The sequence below is a fragment of the Papio anubis genome, chromosome 9 (genome assembly GCF_008728515.1).
Source record: "Papio anubis isolate 15944 chromosome 9, Panubis1.0, whole genome shotgun sequence".
Classification (NCBI taxonomy): domain Eukaryota; kingdom Metazoa; phylum Chordata; class Mammalia; order Primates; family Cercopithecidae; genus Papio; species Papio anubis.
The window spans coordinates 114,905,240-114,922,774 of record NC_044984.1 but is presented as its reverse complement, the minus strand read 5'-3'; the positions used below and the strand labels follow the sequence as shown (position 1 = coordinate 114,922,774).

The following is a 17,535-nucleotide window of genomic DNA, read 5'->3' as shown; positions in this document are numbered from 1 at the left end:
GCCGAGATTGCACCATTGCACTCCAGCCTGGGCAACAAAAGTGAAACTCCATCTAAAACAAAACAAAACAAGAATACCTGAGAAATCAGTCATAAGCATCAAAAAGTATCTCTCTTGGCGACGTGCAGTGGCTCACACCGGTAATCCTAGCACTCTGGGAAGCTCAGGCAGGATCACTTGAGCCCAGGAGTTCAAGATTGCAGTGAGCTATGATTGCACCACAGCACTGAGCAAGACCCTATCTCTTAAAAGCAAACAGGCTGGGCGCAGCAGCTCCCACCTGCAATCCCAGCACTTTGGGAGGTTGAGGCAGGCAGATCACTTGAGGCCAGGAGTTCGAGACCAGCCTGGCCAACATGGAGAGACTCTGTCTCTACTAAAAATACAAAAATTAGCCAGGCTTGGTGACGCACACCTGTAATCCCAGCTACTCAGGAGGCTGAGGCCGGAGAATTGCTTGAACCCAGGAGGCAGAGGTTGCAGTTAGCTGAGACTGCACCAGTGCACTCCAGCCTGGGTGACAAAGCTAGACTCCATCTCAAAAAAAAAAAAAAAAAAAAAAAAGCCATCTGCCAGGCTTATCAGACGAAGATCACAAAAGAGAATTCTCTGAAATTATAGTAGCTCTTTAAGTGTTTAATTTCGTAACACTTTAAACATTCTTTATATATAAGACAAACTTTTTTAAGACTAAAGGCCCATTTGAACATTTCAATCCAATCTCATTCCTTAGAATGTAACACTACCACCAATTTGGAACACATCTGTCTCAGTATTTTTTTCCACAGGGTCTGGCCGTGTTGCCCAGGCTGGAGTGCAGTGGCCCAATCTGGGCTCACTGCAACCTTTGCCTCCTAGGCTCACTCAAGCCACACCCCCACCTCAGCCTCCCGAGTAGCTGGGACTACAGGTGCACACTACCACACCCAGCTAAATTTTGTATTTTTTGTAGAGACAAAATTTTGTTGGTCTTGAACGCCTGAGCTCAAGGGGATCTGCCCACCTCGGCCTCCCAAACTGCTGAGATTACAGGTGTGAGCCACCGTGCCTGGCCTTCAATTCTCCTCTATACATTTCATATTTTTTTATTTCCTCCCCTGCCTTCTAGCAGAAGTTTTTCTATGCATTTACATATATATATATAAATATAAACCCATAATGAAATGCTTTAGTTTTGTGGTGGTGGTGTTTTTTTTTAAAAACCTACAAATATTTATTCTTGTTCTACAAATTACCTTCCCATTAGTACATGAATAGAACTATTCCCTTCTTCGACAGGTGTGAATGTTTTTTTTGTTTGAGAACAAGTCTCTCTGTTGCCCAGGCTGGAGTGCAGTGGTGTAACCTTGTCTACTGCGACCTCTGCCTCCCAGGTTCAAGCAATTCTGTTGCCTCAGCCTCCTGAATAGCTGGGACTACAGGCACCTGCCACCATGCCCAGCTAAGTTTTGTATTTTCAGTAGAGACAGGGTTTCACGGTGTTGGTCAGGCTAGTCTTGAACTCCTGACCTCATGATCCACCCACCTCGGCCTCCCAAAGTGCTTAGGATTACAGGCATGAGTCACCACGTCTGGCCTTTTGGTGTGAAATATTTTATAATATAAATACTATAATTTAGTCATTTTCTTATTGGTAGGCTTTCCAACCTTTTTCTTTTTTTGGAGCTATTATAAACAATGCTTCAATAAAAAGACATGTACAAAGAGGTTTAGGCATACAGGGGAGTATCTCAAACATAAAAACTAGAAACAAAAACAGCTGGGTCAAAGGGAAGAATCCAGGTTCAACTATCCTGCCTAAAGAGCTCCTTGAGGTGCTTAGAAGCGGGCAGGGTAAAGCAGTCAGCATAGCAAGTGGGAAGGATGAATAAACATTAAGAATTTGATGTACCTCAGGACTACCAAAGTAAGGTTATGCTCCTGAAGTCCACACCATGCTGGGTGGGCCGGGATTGTAAATTCAGACACCAAAGCTTTGCATAAGGTCTACCGGATGGGTGAACTTATTAAATTTCACCTGTTTACCTGCATGGGAACCTGGACTTCTGCTGAGAGGAGAAAGGGAGAGGGCCCCGTGGCCCTCGGTGCTGGTGGGACCCAAAGCAGAATCGGAGGAGCAGGTATAGGAATTGAAGGCAGGAAACTGCTGTAGATTCTCGAGGGGAATGTGGACTTCTGGGTCTGCAAAAGAAAGATAACCCTTGTAAACCCATTCACAGAATTCTTCAATTTTTTTTTTTCTTTTTTTTTTTTTTTGAGACGGAGTCTCACTCTGTCGCCCAGGCTGGAGTGCAGTGGCGCGATCCTGGCTCACTGCAAGCTCCGCCTCCTGGGTTCACGCCATTCTCCTGCCTCAGCCTCCCGAGTAGCTGGAACTATAGGCGCCCGCCACCGCGCCCGGCTCATTTTTTGTATTTTTAGTAGAGACAGGGTTTCACCATGGTCTCGATCTCCTGACCTTGTGTTCCGCCCGCCTCGGCCTCCCAAAGTGCTGGGATTACAGGCGTGAGCCACCGCGCCCGGCCAATTTTTTTTTTTTCTTTTTTGAGACAGGGTCTCACTCTGTCACCCAAGCTGGAGTGTAGTGGTACGATCTCTGCTCATTGCGTCCTCTGCCTCCCAGGCTCAAGCGATCCTCCTACCTCAGCCTCCTGAGTAGCTGGGACCACAGGCACGTGCCACCATGCCCAGCTAATTTTTTGAATTTTTAAAGAGACGAGGTTTCACCATGTTGCCCAACCTGGTCTTGAACTCCTGAGCTCAAATGATCTGCCCATCCTGGCCTCCCAAAGTGTTGGGATTACAGATGTGAACCACCACGCCTGGCCTAAATTTTTCAAATAGTTTCCAACAGTTGAAGACACCATACATGCATATCCCCAAAAGATCTAGAGGATGCAGACAAGCTAAAACCCAAATTTACAATACTGTCCTTCTATAATGTCTTTAATATAGTTAACCTTGTTCTAACGATTAATAATTGAGGCTGGGTGACAAACATGGGGGTTAATTACACTGTTCTACTTGTCTTGATATTTCCATAATAAAAAGGTTAAAACAAAAAATCCTATTCCTGAAATATCAGTTTTCTCAAAGTTCAGGACATGTGCCAAACACCTACACAGTGTTGGGACCCCAAGTACACACTTACCCCACTTGAGATATAGAATGTATGTTTCCATGCCATATGGAGTCAAAATACCACAGTGCTTTTCTTGGCCAAGGACTCAATTCCTTGTTTTCTGGTGGATAACGGGACCTCATGTCACACTAATCTCCTGGATCCAATAAAGCTTATTTTGAAGAACCAGATCAAAAGGCTGTGCTTACTGCTATGAAAGATCTCTTAAATCCAACTTCCTGCACTTCCTAGTCTATCAAGGTTTCCATCTTATCAGACCCTCCTGGCAGACTTGCTGTGTACAGCTATCCCCTTTAATACAGAGTCAGTGATCCAGAAAGCATAGGGAACAATGGCCCCCAGCATTCTCAGCAAAGCCCCAATTCCCATCTCTTGAACAGGTTTATATCGCCCACTATTACCAACGCTGAATTTCATCTTCATCTTTACTATGTGCTAGGCACTTTGACCCATATTAACTCATTACATTTGCAAGCAAGACTATTAAGGAGGTGCTCTCATGATTCACATTTAAAAGCTGAAGAAAACAAGTCGCTAAGGTCTGGCTCCCAGGTCTCAGACAGAGTTCCAGACAATGATGTACAGCAGTACTGGTCAAAGATGAGAGTTCCTGAACTTACACTTGCCCTGTTTCTTGTTCTCCTCTATTTCAATCCTGCGCTCTCGGCGGCGTTCCTCCCGAGCCTTCTTTTGGCGCTGACGTTTCCTCTTCTCAATGTCATCTGCGGATTGGTCAGGTTGTAAAGAGGTAGACCCAGGACAACCTACCCATCACCTCCTCCCAGTATTAGCAGCTAAGCCCACACCAGTAGGCCCAGCTGGACTAGATGAACAGATGAAGTGTTTAGGAGGTACTAGGATTCATGATACAGTTTCGTAAGTTTCCTCCCACACTGGATTTCTAGCCACAAGCATCCCTGAATCCTACTATAAAGAGAAGCAGAGCAGGGGCATTCTCACCTGAGAACATCTCTAGGGTTTCCTTAGAGACCACAGGAGGTTGCAAAGCCAGTTCACAGATGCTGAACTCACAGGTGAGTGGCAAGTGAGAGAGATATCTATGACGCTGTCGAACATCCTACATTGGAAAAAGGACCAATACTCAACTAAAGCAAACCTAACTCTGAAAGCAGGGGGTCCTAACCCAGATATCCAACAATATATACATAACACAGCCAGCACTGGGGCTGAAAACAGTAGTGCTCAATTATCCTCATTTTGAAAAGTCAAAGAGAAACTGTCAACCTACAGCAAGGTGGAATAAGCAACCAAATCCCGTTATTTTTGGTTTGTGCTGCAAAGGAGTGAATTGAGTCCGGCAACAAATAATCTAAAACCAATCAGCTGTTTCTGATTTTTAAGGGCCCACAGCTGAGGGGGATGAACAGCGAAGATAAAAAGTTATTTGTTGGCGGAAAAGCAGAACAAAAAAAAAGTGGGGGCCGGGCACGGTGGCCCAAGCCTGTAATCCCAGCACTTTGGGAGGCCGAGACAGGCGGATCACTAGGTCAGGAGATCGAGACCATCCTGGCTAAGACGGTGAAACCCCGTCTCTACTAAAAAATACAAAAAACTAGCCGGGCGAGGTGGCGGGCGCCTGTAGTCCCAGCTACTCAGGAGGCTGAGACAGGAGAATGGCCTGAACCCGGGAGGCGGAGCTTGCAGTGAGCTGAGATCCGGCCACTGCACTCCAGCCTGGGCGACAGAGCGAGACTCCGTCTCAAAAAAAAAAAAAAAAAAAGTGGGAACCACTGATAGAATAACTGGGAAGGAAGATAAAGCAGATCTCCCTACTAAAAGACACTTGGCCTGAAATAGTAGAAATGAAGCCCAATATTTTTTTTCTTTTTTTTTTTTGAGACATGGTCTTGCTCTGTCACCCAGGCCAGCTCACTGCAGACTTGATCTCCCGGGCTAAGGTGATCCTTCTGCCTCAGTCTCCTGAGTAGCTGGCACTACAGGTGCACATCATCACACCCAGCTAATTTTTTTTGTATCTTTTGTAGAAATGCCCTGGCTGGTCTGAAACTCCTAGCCTCAAGCAATCTGCCTGCCTAAGCCTCCCAAAAGTGCTGGGATTACAGGTGTGAGCTACCACACCCAACCCATTTACTTTCGTTTCTATTCTTCTCCTGCATGTTTGATGAAAAATTTATAGTACTCAAAGAGTCTAATTTTAAATCTTACAACAAATTTGTGACATTTCTCCCAAGCAATAAGGAGGAAAACAAACAAAAATAAACTCCATCTTGAATAAAAGGAGGAAATATCTACATCTCCAAACTACAATCAATGAAGCAGGGAGCAGCACTCATGCTGAGGGGGCACCTCACTTACAAAGAATTCATAGCACCATCACTGACAGGAAGACTAAAAATACAAAAACTAAAGGCCTTGAAGGTTTGTGAACTTAGGATGGCTAAGCCTACCTCAAAGAGATTAGGTTAATATTGCTGCCTGACCCTCCATTTCTAGAGGAAGGCCTCACCTCAGACATGGAGTAGCCAGCAATCTCCACCACAGTTGCTGAGATCTTCTCGGGGCTCCTCTCCAGGCTGCCGTACTCCCGCACGAGACAGCGCACATTCACGGGGTGCAGGAACATGTGCTGCCCATCTTCCGCTGAGGACAAGAGGCTCTATCACACACCAGTCTTGGCCAGTCCCCAGAAGGCCCCTCACCCCTCCCCATGCCCAAGGGCTCAAGCCACCCAAGCCCCTGGATCTAGTGGCGCTCCTCTGCTTACAGCGCAGGGTCGCATCTGAAACACCTCTGCGGCAACCCAGCCCTCTCCTCAGGCACCCTCACCTTGGTAAAAGTAGTAACAAGGAGAGCTGCTGAGGCGTGTGAAGCCTGGCTTGGTGATGGGTTCCTGCTGGCTGGACTCAGTGCAAATGGTTCCCTCTTTAAGATTGTCATCTGCTAACTCCAAGTCATCACAGGCCTCTGGCAACCCCTCAGGCTCTGGTTCAGACACTGCTTCCTCCTCCTCTACCAGAGGGAGAGCAAGAGGTCTAGAAGGAGTGTCCAGAGAACAAACTTCCGTGGTTTCTTCATCGAAGGCAGACAGATACTCCAGCACACCCTGTTGCAGCAAACTCTAGATCAACAGAAAGTATATCTCCTGCTTTCCGAAAGCAATGTGGCAAATGTAGGCCTAAGAACCAAGCTCCCTAGATGTTTATCTTAGCTGTCGTGTTCACTGATTTAACACCCCTGGGGAAAGAACTAGTAACAAGCATACAGAAAATACTCATTGTCCCCTCTTCTCTTGAGAAGGTTTAGATCTCACAGTAATGCCTACCAGCTCAATGACAGTATTTGAGGAATGGCAGCCACTTAGTAACAGGAACACACTAACCTTCCTGGGTTGAAAAACAGACTCCTTCGCCAAGGGAGCCATCAGCACCAGTTGTTCCAAAGCAGCCACAACACCAGTGACCTCCCCTTTGCTTCCAGCCAATCCCGACAGAGCCTCTTCCCGAGTCTAGCGTGGCCAGAGAAAACACCAGAGAAAGTTAAGTTTCCAGAAACACACTTAGCTTGAAGGGCAAGGGCTTAGAATGGCCTCTCAACAGGACCAAAAGTTAAAAGGCAATGAGACCCAATGGGAAGGAGGTTAGGTGCTTAAATATCTCAACTTTGAGGGAAACAGGAAGCAAAAAGCATGCAATACCCACTAAGAATTGGAATCTGCTTAGAATCTGACACTGGGGAATGTAAATTAGTTCAGCCAGTGTGGTGATTCCTCAAAGACCTAAAGACAGAAACACCATTTCACCCAGCAATCCCATTACTGGGTATATAGCCAAAGGAATATAAATCATTCTACTATGAAGACACATACGGCCAGGTGTGGTAGCTCATGCCTATAATCCCAGCACTTTGGGAGGCTGAGGTGGGCGGATCACCTGAGGTTGGGAGTTCAAGACCACCCTGACCAACGTGGCGAAACCCCATCTCTACTAAAAATACAAAATAACCCAGGCATGGTGGGGCATGCCTGTAATTCCTGCTACTCGGGAGGCTGAGGCAGGAGAATTACTTGAACCTGGGAGGCAGAGGTTGTGATGAGCCAAGATCACGCCACTGCACTCCAGCCTAGGCAACAAGAGTGAAACTCCGTCCCAAAAAAAAAAAAAAAAAAGAAAAGAAAAACCAAATATCGCATGCATGTTCTCACTTCCAAGTGGGAGCTAAATGATGAAAAACACGGACACATAGAGGGGAACAAACACTGAGACCTATCAGAGGGTGCAGAGTGGGAGGAGGGAGAGGATCAGGAAAAATAACTAATGGGCACTAAGCTTAATACCTGGGTGAGAATCTGTATAACAAACCCCTATGACATAACCTGCATTTGTACCCCTGAACTTAAAAGTTAAAACAAAACAAACAAAAAAAAGAGAATCTGACACTGACAACACTACAAAAAACTTCCAGAACAGAAATCTAAGAATATGAAACTAACCTAGTTTTTACAAACTATGCTCAGACAGAGAGGCCCAGAGTAGTAGGCCCACCCACCTCAGCCTGGACAGTTCTAATTCTATGTAGCCTTTCTTATGCCTGTAATGGCATTTGAACAAATACGGCTGCAATGTATTATAGTAAGAAAGCAAAAGTTAAATATACAGGACTCTACCCAAGGATCCCTTAGGAGTCAGGGAGAAGGGAATTCAAATACCAGCTGCATCCCTTACTAGCAAATTACCCAACCCATGATTCTGTTTCCTCATCCATGAAAGGGGATAGTGCTATCTACCACACTAGAAGTTTAAGTGAGATAAATGTGCATAGCACCGGTCCTATCAAATGCTAATCACTCAATAAATATGGGCTTCTACTGCTCTAAGCTAGATCAGTGGTTCCAGTAGTGTGGTCTGGGGATGAGCAGCCATCAGAATCACCCTAGAACTTGTTATAATGCAAATTACTGAGCCTACTGAGCTTAACCTATGCAATCAGTATCTCAAGGCGGAGCCTAACAACCAGTGGTTGTGATGCTTCAAAATTTCCTGTTGTGGAAGATCCAAGACCCAAGGAATTCTATCCTTGTGTAATTATTGCCATTTCAGGCACTCCTAAGGCATACTGGGCAGGCCATAATACTTTCTCCACAATGTCTCTCAAAACACCTCTAGAATAGAACCCTAAGTATTTTCCCAGAAAACAAAAAACTCTTCCTTGAAGAACATAGCTAATCTAAAAAACTCCACTGTCACAATTAGTTATAAAATCATTTTGACTTGCTCCTTTCAGCTCTAGAAAGAGCTTTAAAAGCCCTAGGTTAAACCTTCTCTGCTGTCATCAAACAAAGCGCAAAACAAATTGGCTTTTTTAGCCATTTTCTGCTTATTGTCTTAAATGTGGAATGGAACTAATTTAACCCCAGTGTCCATCAACTCACCCCCAACACAGTGAAAAGGTTTAGCATTTCTGGTTTTCACCAGAGACTGCCGAGAGAGTGAAAAGGTTTTAGCGTCTTCAATGCATCCTCTCACCTTGAGCTCCTGGATAGCTGCCTCAATAAAGCAGGACTCGGGAGTGTGCTTCTCCTCTGCCAGCTGCTGCTCTAGTGCTACTTTCTCCTCCAGAACTACCCGGTGCAGCACCTGCTCCTTAGAGGCCAGCAGCAACTTGGAGTACTGGCTGTGTTGTTCATCTATAAGAAGGCCAGCAAGATCAAAGAAATGCAACACTCAAAGTTCATGACGGTGTAGCTAAATAGGAATTTTCAAATACAGCCTTTTCTTTGTGGTGAAAATGGGATAATTCCCTAAGAAAATAATTTAACAACAGTCTTAAAATAAGGTCTGTAGCTCTGTTCTTGATACAAGAAATCTAAGAAACCCAGAGATGCAGTCTAAACTTTAGTCACACAACGTTTATTATTACAGCATTGTATGTAATATCAGAAAAACTCAAACCAGCCAGGCACCGTGGCTCACACCTGTAATCCCAGCACTTTGGGAGGTCAAGGCGGGTGGATCACTTGAGGTCAGGAGTTCGAGACTAGCCTGACCAACATGGTGAAACCCCGTCTCTACTAAAGATACAAAAAATTAGTTGGGCGTGGTGGTGCATGCCTGTAATCCCAGCTACTCGGGAGGATGAGGCAGGAGAACTGCTTGAACCCGGGAGGCAGGGGTTGCAGTGAGCCAAGATCATGCCACTGCACTCCAGCTTGAGCAACAAAAGCAAAATTCTGTCTCAAAAAAAAAAAAAAAAAAAAAGAATAAAGAAATGGTGGCCCAGCGCAGTGGCTCACACTTGTAATCCCAGTACTTTGGGAGGCTGAGGCAGGTGGGTTGCCTGAAGTTAGGAGTTAGAGACCAGCCTGGCCAACATGGAGAAACCCCGTCTCTACTAAAAATACAAAAAATTAGCTGAATATGGTGACGGGAGCCTGTAATCCCAGCTACTCAGGAGGCTGAGGCAGATCTCTTGAACCTGGGAGGTGGAGGTTGCAGTGAGCCGAGATCACACCACTGCACTCCAGAATGGGCAAGAGAGCGAGACTCCATCTCAAAAAAAAAGAAGTTCAAGACCAGCCTAGCAACACAGCAAGACCTCATCTCTGCCAAAAATAAAAAATTAACTACACCACCATGCCCAGTTAACATTTTTAAATTAAAATTTTAATTTTTAAATTAAATTTAAATTAAATTGTAATTAATTAATTAATGGGAGGCTGAGGCAGGAGAATTTCTTGAGCCTAGGAGGTCGAGGCTGCAGTGAACCGTGACCATGCCACTGCACTCCAGCCTGGGCGACAAAGTGAGATTCCATCTCAAAAAAAAAAAAAAAGAGTTAATGACATGACAGTATGTTCATTAACCAAAATTCTGTGGACACTGAAAATGGTTTTCTTTTTTATTTATTTTGAGATGGAGTCTCCCTCTGTCACCCAGGCTGGAGTGCAGTGGTGCAATCCCAGCTCATCACAACCTCCACCATCCTGTGTTCATGCAGTTCTCCTGCTTAGCCTCCTGAGTAGCTGGGATTTACGCATGTGCCAACACAAATTTTTTTTTTTTTTTTAAGTAGAGATGGATTTTCACCATGTTGGCCAGGCTGGTCTCGAACTCCTGACCTCAAGTGATCCACCTGCGTCGGTCTCCCAAAGTGCTGAGATTACAGGCGTGAGCCACCATACCCGGCCTAGACGTGTTTTTCTAAGGGTCAATTAGGGACATGGAGAAATACAGATGCTGACTTGCAAATCAAATCCCAATCTCACAAAAATATACATGCATAGAAAAAATATATATAGATAAGGTTCTGGGATGCCTATGAGTAAAGGGATCATGGATGACTTATTTGTTTTACTTCCCTCCTCCACATTTTCTGTACTTTTATTTATTTATTTATTTATTTATTTTTTTTTTTTTTTTTTTTTTTTGAGAGACAGAGTCTCACTTGTGTCGCCCAGGCTGGTTCTAGCAATTCTCCTGCCTCAGCTGCCAAGTAGCTGGAATTATAGGCGCACGCTGCCACACCCAGCTAATTTTTTGTATTTTAGTGGAGACGGGTTTCACCGTGTTGCCCACGCTGGTCTGGAACTCCTGAGCTCAGGTAATCCACCCGCTTTGGCCTCCCAAAGTGCTAGGATTACAGGCGTGAGCCACTGTGCCCGGCCCACATTTTCTGTACTTTCTAAGTAGCTTAAAACAATGTTATCTTCAGACCTCCCTGATAATGCCGTTTTCCTACCCTCAAATATCCTAGTATCTGCCCAGAGTTAACATTTGCAAACTTGATTATGTATCCTTCAAACCTTTTTCTATATAATTATATACCCACGTTTATAAAGAAATAAAGGTTTTGGCTGGGTGCAGTGGCTCATGCCTATAATCGCAGCACTTTAGGAGGCCAAGGTGGGCAGATCACGAGGTCAGGAGATCGAGACCATCCTGGCTAACACGGCAAAACCCCGTCTCTACTAGAAATACAAAAAATTAGCCAGGTGTGGTGGTGGGCACCTGTAGTCCCAGCTACTTGGGAGGCTGAGGCAGAAGAATGGCGTGAACCCAGGAGGCGGAGCTTGCAGTAAGCCAAGATCGCGCCACTGCACTCCAGCCTGGGCGACAGAACAAGACTCAGTCTCAAAAAAAAAAAAAAAAGAAAAAGAAATAAAAGTTTCATCATAAACGACAAATAATAACATCTTGTTCTGCAGCTTATTTTTCATTTCATGGGGTTTTTTTTCGGTCTCAAAAAAAAAAAAAAAAGAAATCTCAGATACAAGTTTCATTCTCGTAAAATCAAATGGGCCGGGCACGGTGGCTAGTGCTTGTAATCCCAGCACTTTGGGAGGCAAGGCGGGCGGATCACCTAAGCTCGGGAGTTCGAAACTAGCCTGCCAACATGGTGAAATCCCGTCTCAACTAAAAATACAAACTTAGCCAGGCGTGGTGGTGTGCGCCTGTAGTCCCAGCTACTCGGGAGGCTGAGGCATGAGAATCGCCTGAACCCGGGAGGCGGAGGTTGCAGTAAGCCAAGATTGTGCCACTGCATTCCACCCTGGGTGACAGAGCCAGACTCCGTCTCAAAAAAATAAAAAATAAAAAAAATAATAAAATTTATCAATATTTTATAGCATCTATCATTTCAGCCTGGCTCAAAAATCCACCCATATCTGAGGATTTTTTTTTAAATCAATACACATTTTTAATGTTTTAAGTTGTTAAGCATTTAAACAGTCAAAATCACTAGGAAAAAAAATACTACACACACATATTTACCACCCAAATGAGAACACACAATCCTTCAGACAGATGCACATCTGAGGATTTACAAAAAAATTATATTTTCTTCTAAATAAAAGGGTTAAAACTTTCGGATTTTTTACATTTACTTCTTCAATCTATCTGGAATTAATTTCATGAATGGTATGAAATAGGATTACTTGTCCCCCAAATTTAAAGAACTCACCTCCTAGACGAATGGGATGGTCTACATTCATCCATTTGGATTTGGGCAAAGCCACCAACACCCCTTTCTCCCTCTTCATCAGCTGCATCGTAATGGTATCACCAACAACATACTGACGTGACTCTGTGGCAACAACACTGAAACATGGACACTTATATGTAGCAGGGCAAGGAGTGAACAGACTGGAATCTAATTGAGTAAATGTCTCAATCTCACCTCTTGAGATCCTTCTTATGCACAGAACTGTAACAGATGGGACATTTACTCCATGTCTTCTCACTCAGTGAAAGATAGTGCAGGATGCATGCCCAGCAGAAGATGTGTCCACAACGGGTTATCTTGGCTGCAGTAGGTGGATAGAGGCATATTGGGCAAGATGGCACTTCATGGCTACAAATGCGCTGAAACAAAATGCCACCAAATGTTCACTGCTTGCAGAATTGATTAGGGACTGCTAAAAGTTACAGGCCTCTCTACTCTCTCATCCCCATCTCTCTCATCTCTATCCCTGTACATCCTTATACTCAACATATCTTCCTAAAACTGTTTAACAATGTAGATACATGTATGACAGCTCTTTTTTTTTGAGACAGAGTCTCGCTCTGTCGCCCAGGCTGGAGTGCAGTGGCGCAATCTCGGCTCACTACAAACTCCGCCTCCTGGGTTCACACCATTCTCCTGCCTCAGCCTCCGAGGAGCTGGGACTACAAGCGCCCGCCACCACGCCTGCCTAATTTTTTTCTATTTTTAGTAGAGACGGGGTTTCACCATGTTAGCCAGGATGGTCTCGATCTCCTGACCTTGTGATCCGCCCGCCTCAGCCTCCCAAAGTGCTGGGATTACAGGCGTGAGCCACCGCGCCCGGCTTTGTATGACAGCTCTTTAAGCAAATCACTAAGGAAACCATAACAACGGTTTAATACAATAAAACTAATACACAATAGGTATTTGGGGGGTTCTACTTTACATAGAAAAAAATTACAAATCACTATATTCCCATTTATAAAAAAACTTAATATGTATGCAAAAAGGCCTAAAAAGGGTCTAGAAGTAATCTACCAGTAATTTCCAACAGAGAACACATTAAAAAGACTTCACTTTGGCCGGGCGCGGTGGCTCAAGCCTGTAATCCCAGCACTTTGGGAGGCCGAGACGGGCGGATCACAAGGTCAGGAGATCGAGACCATCCTGGCTAACACGGTGAAACCCCGTCTCTACTAAAAAATACAAAAAACTAGCCGGGCGCAGTGGCGGGCGCCTGTAGTCCCAGCTACTCGGGAGGCTGAGGCAGGAGAATGGCGTGAACCCGGGAGGCGGAGCTTGCAGTGAGCTGAGATCCGGCCACTGCACTCCAGCCTGGGCGGCAGAGCGACCCTCCGTCTCAAAAAAAAAAAAAAAAAAAAAAGACTTCACTTTATATGACTAATTTTTTTTTTAATAAAACAAGTTTTTATGCCTTCTATGCCATTCTCAGATGATTTTGTACATTTTCACAGTAGTGAGAGTTCAAGCTTTAAGGTCAAAAGGCCCTGCTCATTAAAAAAAAAAAAAAAAAAAGGGCCCATCATTTTGAAATTATTGTTCTTCAACAGATACTCTATTAGGACCAACAAGGGGATACCAAGAGTTTGTAACTTCAGTAGAAAACACATCAGTGGCTTTGAAAGTGCAACTGAAGCTGGGCATGGTGGCTCACGCCTGTAATCCCAACACTTTGGAAGGCCGAGACAGGTCAATCACTTGAGGCTGGCAGTTTGAGACAAGCCTGGACAACACAGTGGAACCCCATCTCTAATAAAAATCAAAAATTAGCCAGGCATAGTGGTGCGCACCTGTAATCCCAGCTACTCAGGAGGCTGAGGCACGAGAACTGCTTGAACCCAAAACGTGGAGGTTACAGTGAGCCGACATCCCGCTACTGCACTCCAGTTGGGGCGATAGAGCAAGACTGTCTCAAAAAAAAAAAAAAAAAGCCAGGCACAACGGCTCATGCCTGTGATCCCAGCACTTTGGGAGGCCGAGGCGGGGTGATCACGAGGTCAGGAGATCGAGACCATCCTGGCAAAGACGGTAAAACCCTGTCTCTATTAAAAAAAATACAAAAAATTAGCCAGGCGTGGTGGCGGGCGCCTGTAGTCCCAGCTACTTGGGAGGCTGAGGCAGAAGAATGGCGTGAACCCAGGTGGCGGAGCTTGCAGTGAGCCAAGATCGCGCCACTGCACTCTACCCTGGGCGACAGAGCGAGACTCCGTCTCAAAAAAAAGTACAACTGTGTGGCTCATTCATGTGCTCACCTGCCACAAGGCTGGGGCCTTCTTTGATAGTGATTGCTATGAATGGTTGCCATTGAAGCAATGGCCCTGTAATGAGCCCAACCCAGGTCAGGAGGGTAAGGGGTTACTACTTCCCAGCTTACATATCTTCAGATCAGAGCCTTTCATACACCATCCCTACAGGCCAGAGCCAGTTAGTCACAAAATGGACTCCAGGAAGAACCAGGAACTGACCTCTGGGAAACATCTATAGAAAGGCCAGGCAGAAAAGGTTGTCAAGCAGTGAACACAGCCAACAGCTGCTGCGTCAGCACAGTGCCTTTATTTAGCGCTGTCTCCCATTCATAGCTTATGGGCTTGGCTGAGCTACTCACCACTTGTTCCACAAAGTCCCAGTTAACTAATGTATCAGGATCAGCAAAATGAGCTGTGTAGTCTTGGTCTTCACACACCACAAACTGGCAGCTAGAAAGAGGAAAAAAGACAGGAAAAAGCTAGACTGTTAGAATCTACCAATAAGCCCTCAGCAGAAATTGTCATCTATTCACTTAGAAATCAAATGCAGGGGCCGGGCGCGGTGGCTCACGCCTGTAATCCCAGCACTTTGGGAGGCCGAGGCGGGCGGATCACAAGGTCAGGAGATCGAGACCACAGTGAAACCCCGTCTCTACTAAAAATACAAAAAATTAGCCGGGCGCGGTGGTGGGCGCCTGTAGTCCCAGCTACTCAGGAGGCTGAGGCAGGAGAATGGCGTGAACCCAGGAGGCGGAGCTTGCAGTGAGCCGAGATCGCGCCACTGCACTCCAGCCTGGGCGACAGCGCGAGACTCCGTCTCAAAAAAAAAAAAAAAAAAAAAAGAAATCAAATGCAGGTCATTAGCAGCTCTGGTTCATGAGGCACTGCACTAGGACCTCAGCCTCAGTTCTGAACTCCGGCTCTGGAAAGAACCCAAAGACGCAGCAGGCAGAAGTCTAAATCCATGAACTGTTTTTTTCTGCTTCCAAGTCCAGCCAAATTCCCTGAAGGCATCCCTTGAACTAAAATTAACCTAGACTGTGACTCCATCCAACAGCAGTAAGCCAGATTTCCTCTCACCCCTTAGAACCCCAGAAAATAGCTAGTCTTCAAGGCAGTTGAAAAGACTGTTCACGGCCAGGCACCGTGGCTCAAACGCGTAATCCCAGCACTTTGGGAGGCCAAGGCGGGTGGATCACTTGAGGTCAGGAGTTAGAGACCAGCCTGACCAACAGGGTGAAACAACATCTCTACTAAAAATAGAAAAATTAGGCCAGACGCGGTGGCTCACGCCTGTAATCCCAGCACTTTGGGAGGCCAAGGCGGGCAAATCACAAGGTCTAGAAGATCAAGACCATCCTAGCTAACATGGTGAAACCCCCTCTCTACTAAAAATACAAAAAAAATTAGCTGGGCGTGGTGGCACGTGCCTGTAGTCCCAGCTACTCAGAAGGCTAAGGCAGGAGAATCACTTGAACCCGAGAGGCAGAGGTTGCAGTGAGGCGAGATCACGCCACTACACTCCAGCCTGGGCGACAGAGGAGGACTCGGTCACCAAAAAAAAAAAAAACACACTGTCATCACTATTTGAAACCAGTTCATATGAAGTACAAAAAGGTTACTTCAGTCTAGATCCTAGGTCAAATCTTAAATTATGACTAAGGCCACACAAAAGGAAACAAAAGGGGATCATATTTGAGCAAATATATGCCAAGCACTTCAACTTGTCACTCAATTGTCCCTTAAGAAATTTTCTCCTCCTGGTTGGGCGCAGTGGCTCATGCCTGTAATCCCAGCACTTTGGGAGACCAAGGTGGGGGGATCATGAGGTCAGGAGATCAAGACCATCCTGGCTAACATGGTGAAACCCCATCTCTACTAAAATTACAAAAACAAAATTAGCCAGGAGAGGTGGCAGGTGCCTGTAGTCCCAGCTACTCGGGAGACTGAGGCAGGAGAATGGCGTGAAGCTCCAGGAAAGGCAGAGCGTGCAGTGAGCCAAGAGATCGCGCCACTGCACTCCAGCCTGGGCAACAGACAGAGACTGTCTCAAAAAAAAAAAAAAATTCTTCTTCCTGGCCGGGCATAGTGGCTCATGCTTGTAATCCCAGTACTTTGGAGGCCGAGGCAGATGGCTCACGAGGTCAGGAGTTCGAGACCAGCCTGGCCAATACGGTGATCCACCCACCTTGGTCTCCCAAAGTGCTGAGACTACAGGCATGAGCCACTGCATCTCTATCAAAAAAAAAAAAAAATACAAAAATTAGACAGGTGTGGTGGTGCGCACCTGTAGTCCCAGCTATTTGGGAGGCTGAGGCAAAAAAATGGCTTAAACCCAGAAGGCGAGGTTGCAGTGAGCCGAGATCACGCCACAGCACTCTAGCCTAGGTGACAAAGCGAGACTCCGTCTCAAAAAAAAAAAAAAAAATTTCCTCTTCCTTATAAAGGAGAGGCTGAATCTCAAAGCAGTTAAGTAAGTTACCTAAGGTCAAAGGCCGAAACAAGATTCAAATCTGGGTCCAATTCCAAACATGTTTTCTACCTCATTATGATACTAACACAGTTATTTAAGCATTAAGTACCAAAAACATCCACCTGGAAAGTGGGTAAAAGGAAGGAAGGGCGGGGCAGGGGTGAACAGAAAAAGAACGAGACCAATTCCCTTTCTGCTTCTTTCCCACAATAGCTTAAAAAAAAGCCTCTTCACAGCGGCACCACAGTTATCCGGAGAGTCCCACTTTCCCTATTCTCTGAGGAGTAGCAATACTCACTTGGCCTGTAAAAAGAGTTCCTTGTTAAAAGGCTTATGTCCCCACTTGTTCCTTTTTCCCCAGCTACCATGTCCACTGCCTTCAAAGTGACCCGTCTGGCCACGGGGTTCAAAAGTGAAATTCAACAAGTGGTTCAGGTTGATCTTCTTAGGACCAGAGAACTGGGCAGGGCTAAACTCTGCCCGTTGAGCCTCTGCTACCTAGGGAGAATGAGAATGAATCAGTATTTCAGATTAGGATGACACTTACTGATTTACAGCAGAAACCCAAAAAAAAAAAAAAACCCTCCTTCTACACAAATCTTTTTTTTTTTTTTCCCCCCCAAGACGCAGTCGCACTCTGTCACCAAGGCTGGAGTGCAATGGCACAATCTTGGCTCACTGCAACCTCTGTCTCC

General features: G+C 45.6%; 1 protein-coding gene across 9 annotated transcripts in view; it reads right to left on the bottom strand.

Annotated features, from left to right (window-relative positions):
• The window catches only part of RNF10 (ring finger protein 10), a 47,258-nt gene that overhangs the window by 8,367 nt on the left and 21,356 nt on the right, over nucleotides 1-17,535 (bottom strand). For 6 of the 9 annotated variants that reach the window (XR_001893039.3, XR_635208.3, XM_009181842.3 and 3 more), the window contains 11 exons: nucleotides 17,139-17,338; nucleotides 14,727-14,817; nucleotides 12,296-12,480; nucleotides 12,080-12,216; nucleotides 8,647-8,807; nucleotides 6,504-6,629; nucleotides 5,951-6,242; nucleotides 5,631-5,764; nucleotides 4,103-4,220; nucleotides 3,763-3,864; nucleotides 2,026-2,181 (listed from right to left, as the gene is read on the bottom strand). Coding sequence is in view for 7 of the 9 variants with exons in the window: in XM_009181842.3 (XP_009180106.1) it covers nucleotides 2,026-2,181; nucleotides 3,763-3,864; nucleotides 4,103-4,220; nucleotides 5,631-5,764; nucleotides 5,951-6,242; nucleotides 6,504-6,629; nucleotides 8,647-8,807; nucleotides 12,080-12,216; nucleotides 12,296-12,480; nucleotides 14,727-14,817; nucleotides 17,139-17,338 (1,702 nt within the window). In the remaining 2 variants the exon portion in view is untranslated. The remainder of the gene's footprint in view (nucleotides 1-2,025; nucleotides 2,182-3,762; nucleotides 3,865-4,102; nucleotides 4,221-5,630; nucleotides 5,765-5,950; nucleotides 6,243-6,503; nucleotides 6,630-8,646; nucleotides 8,808-12,079; nucleotides 12,217-12,295; nucleotides 12,481-14,726; nucleotides 14,818-17,138; nucleotides 17,339-17,535) is intronic. The other 3 variants (XM_003907261.4, XM_009181844.3, XM_021923027.2) reach the window with 2 other exon arrangements.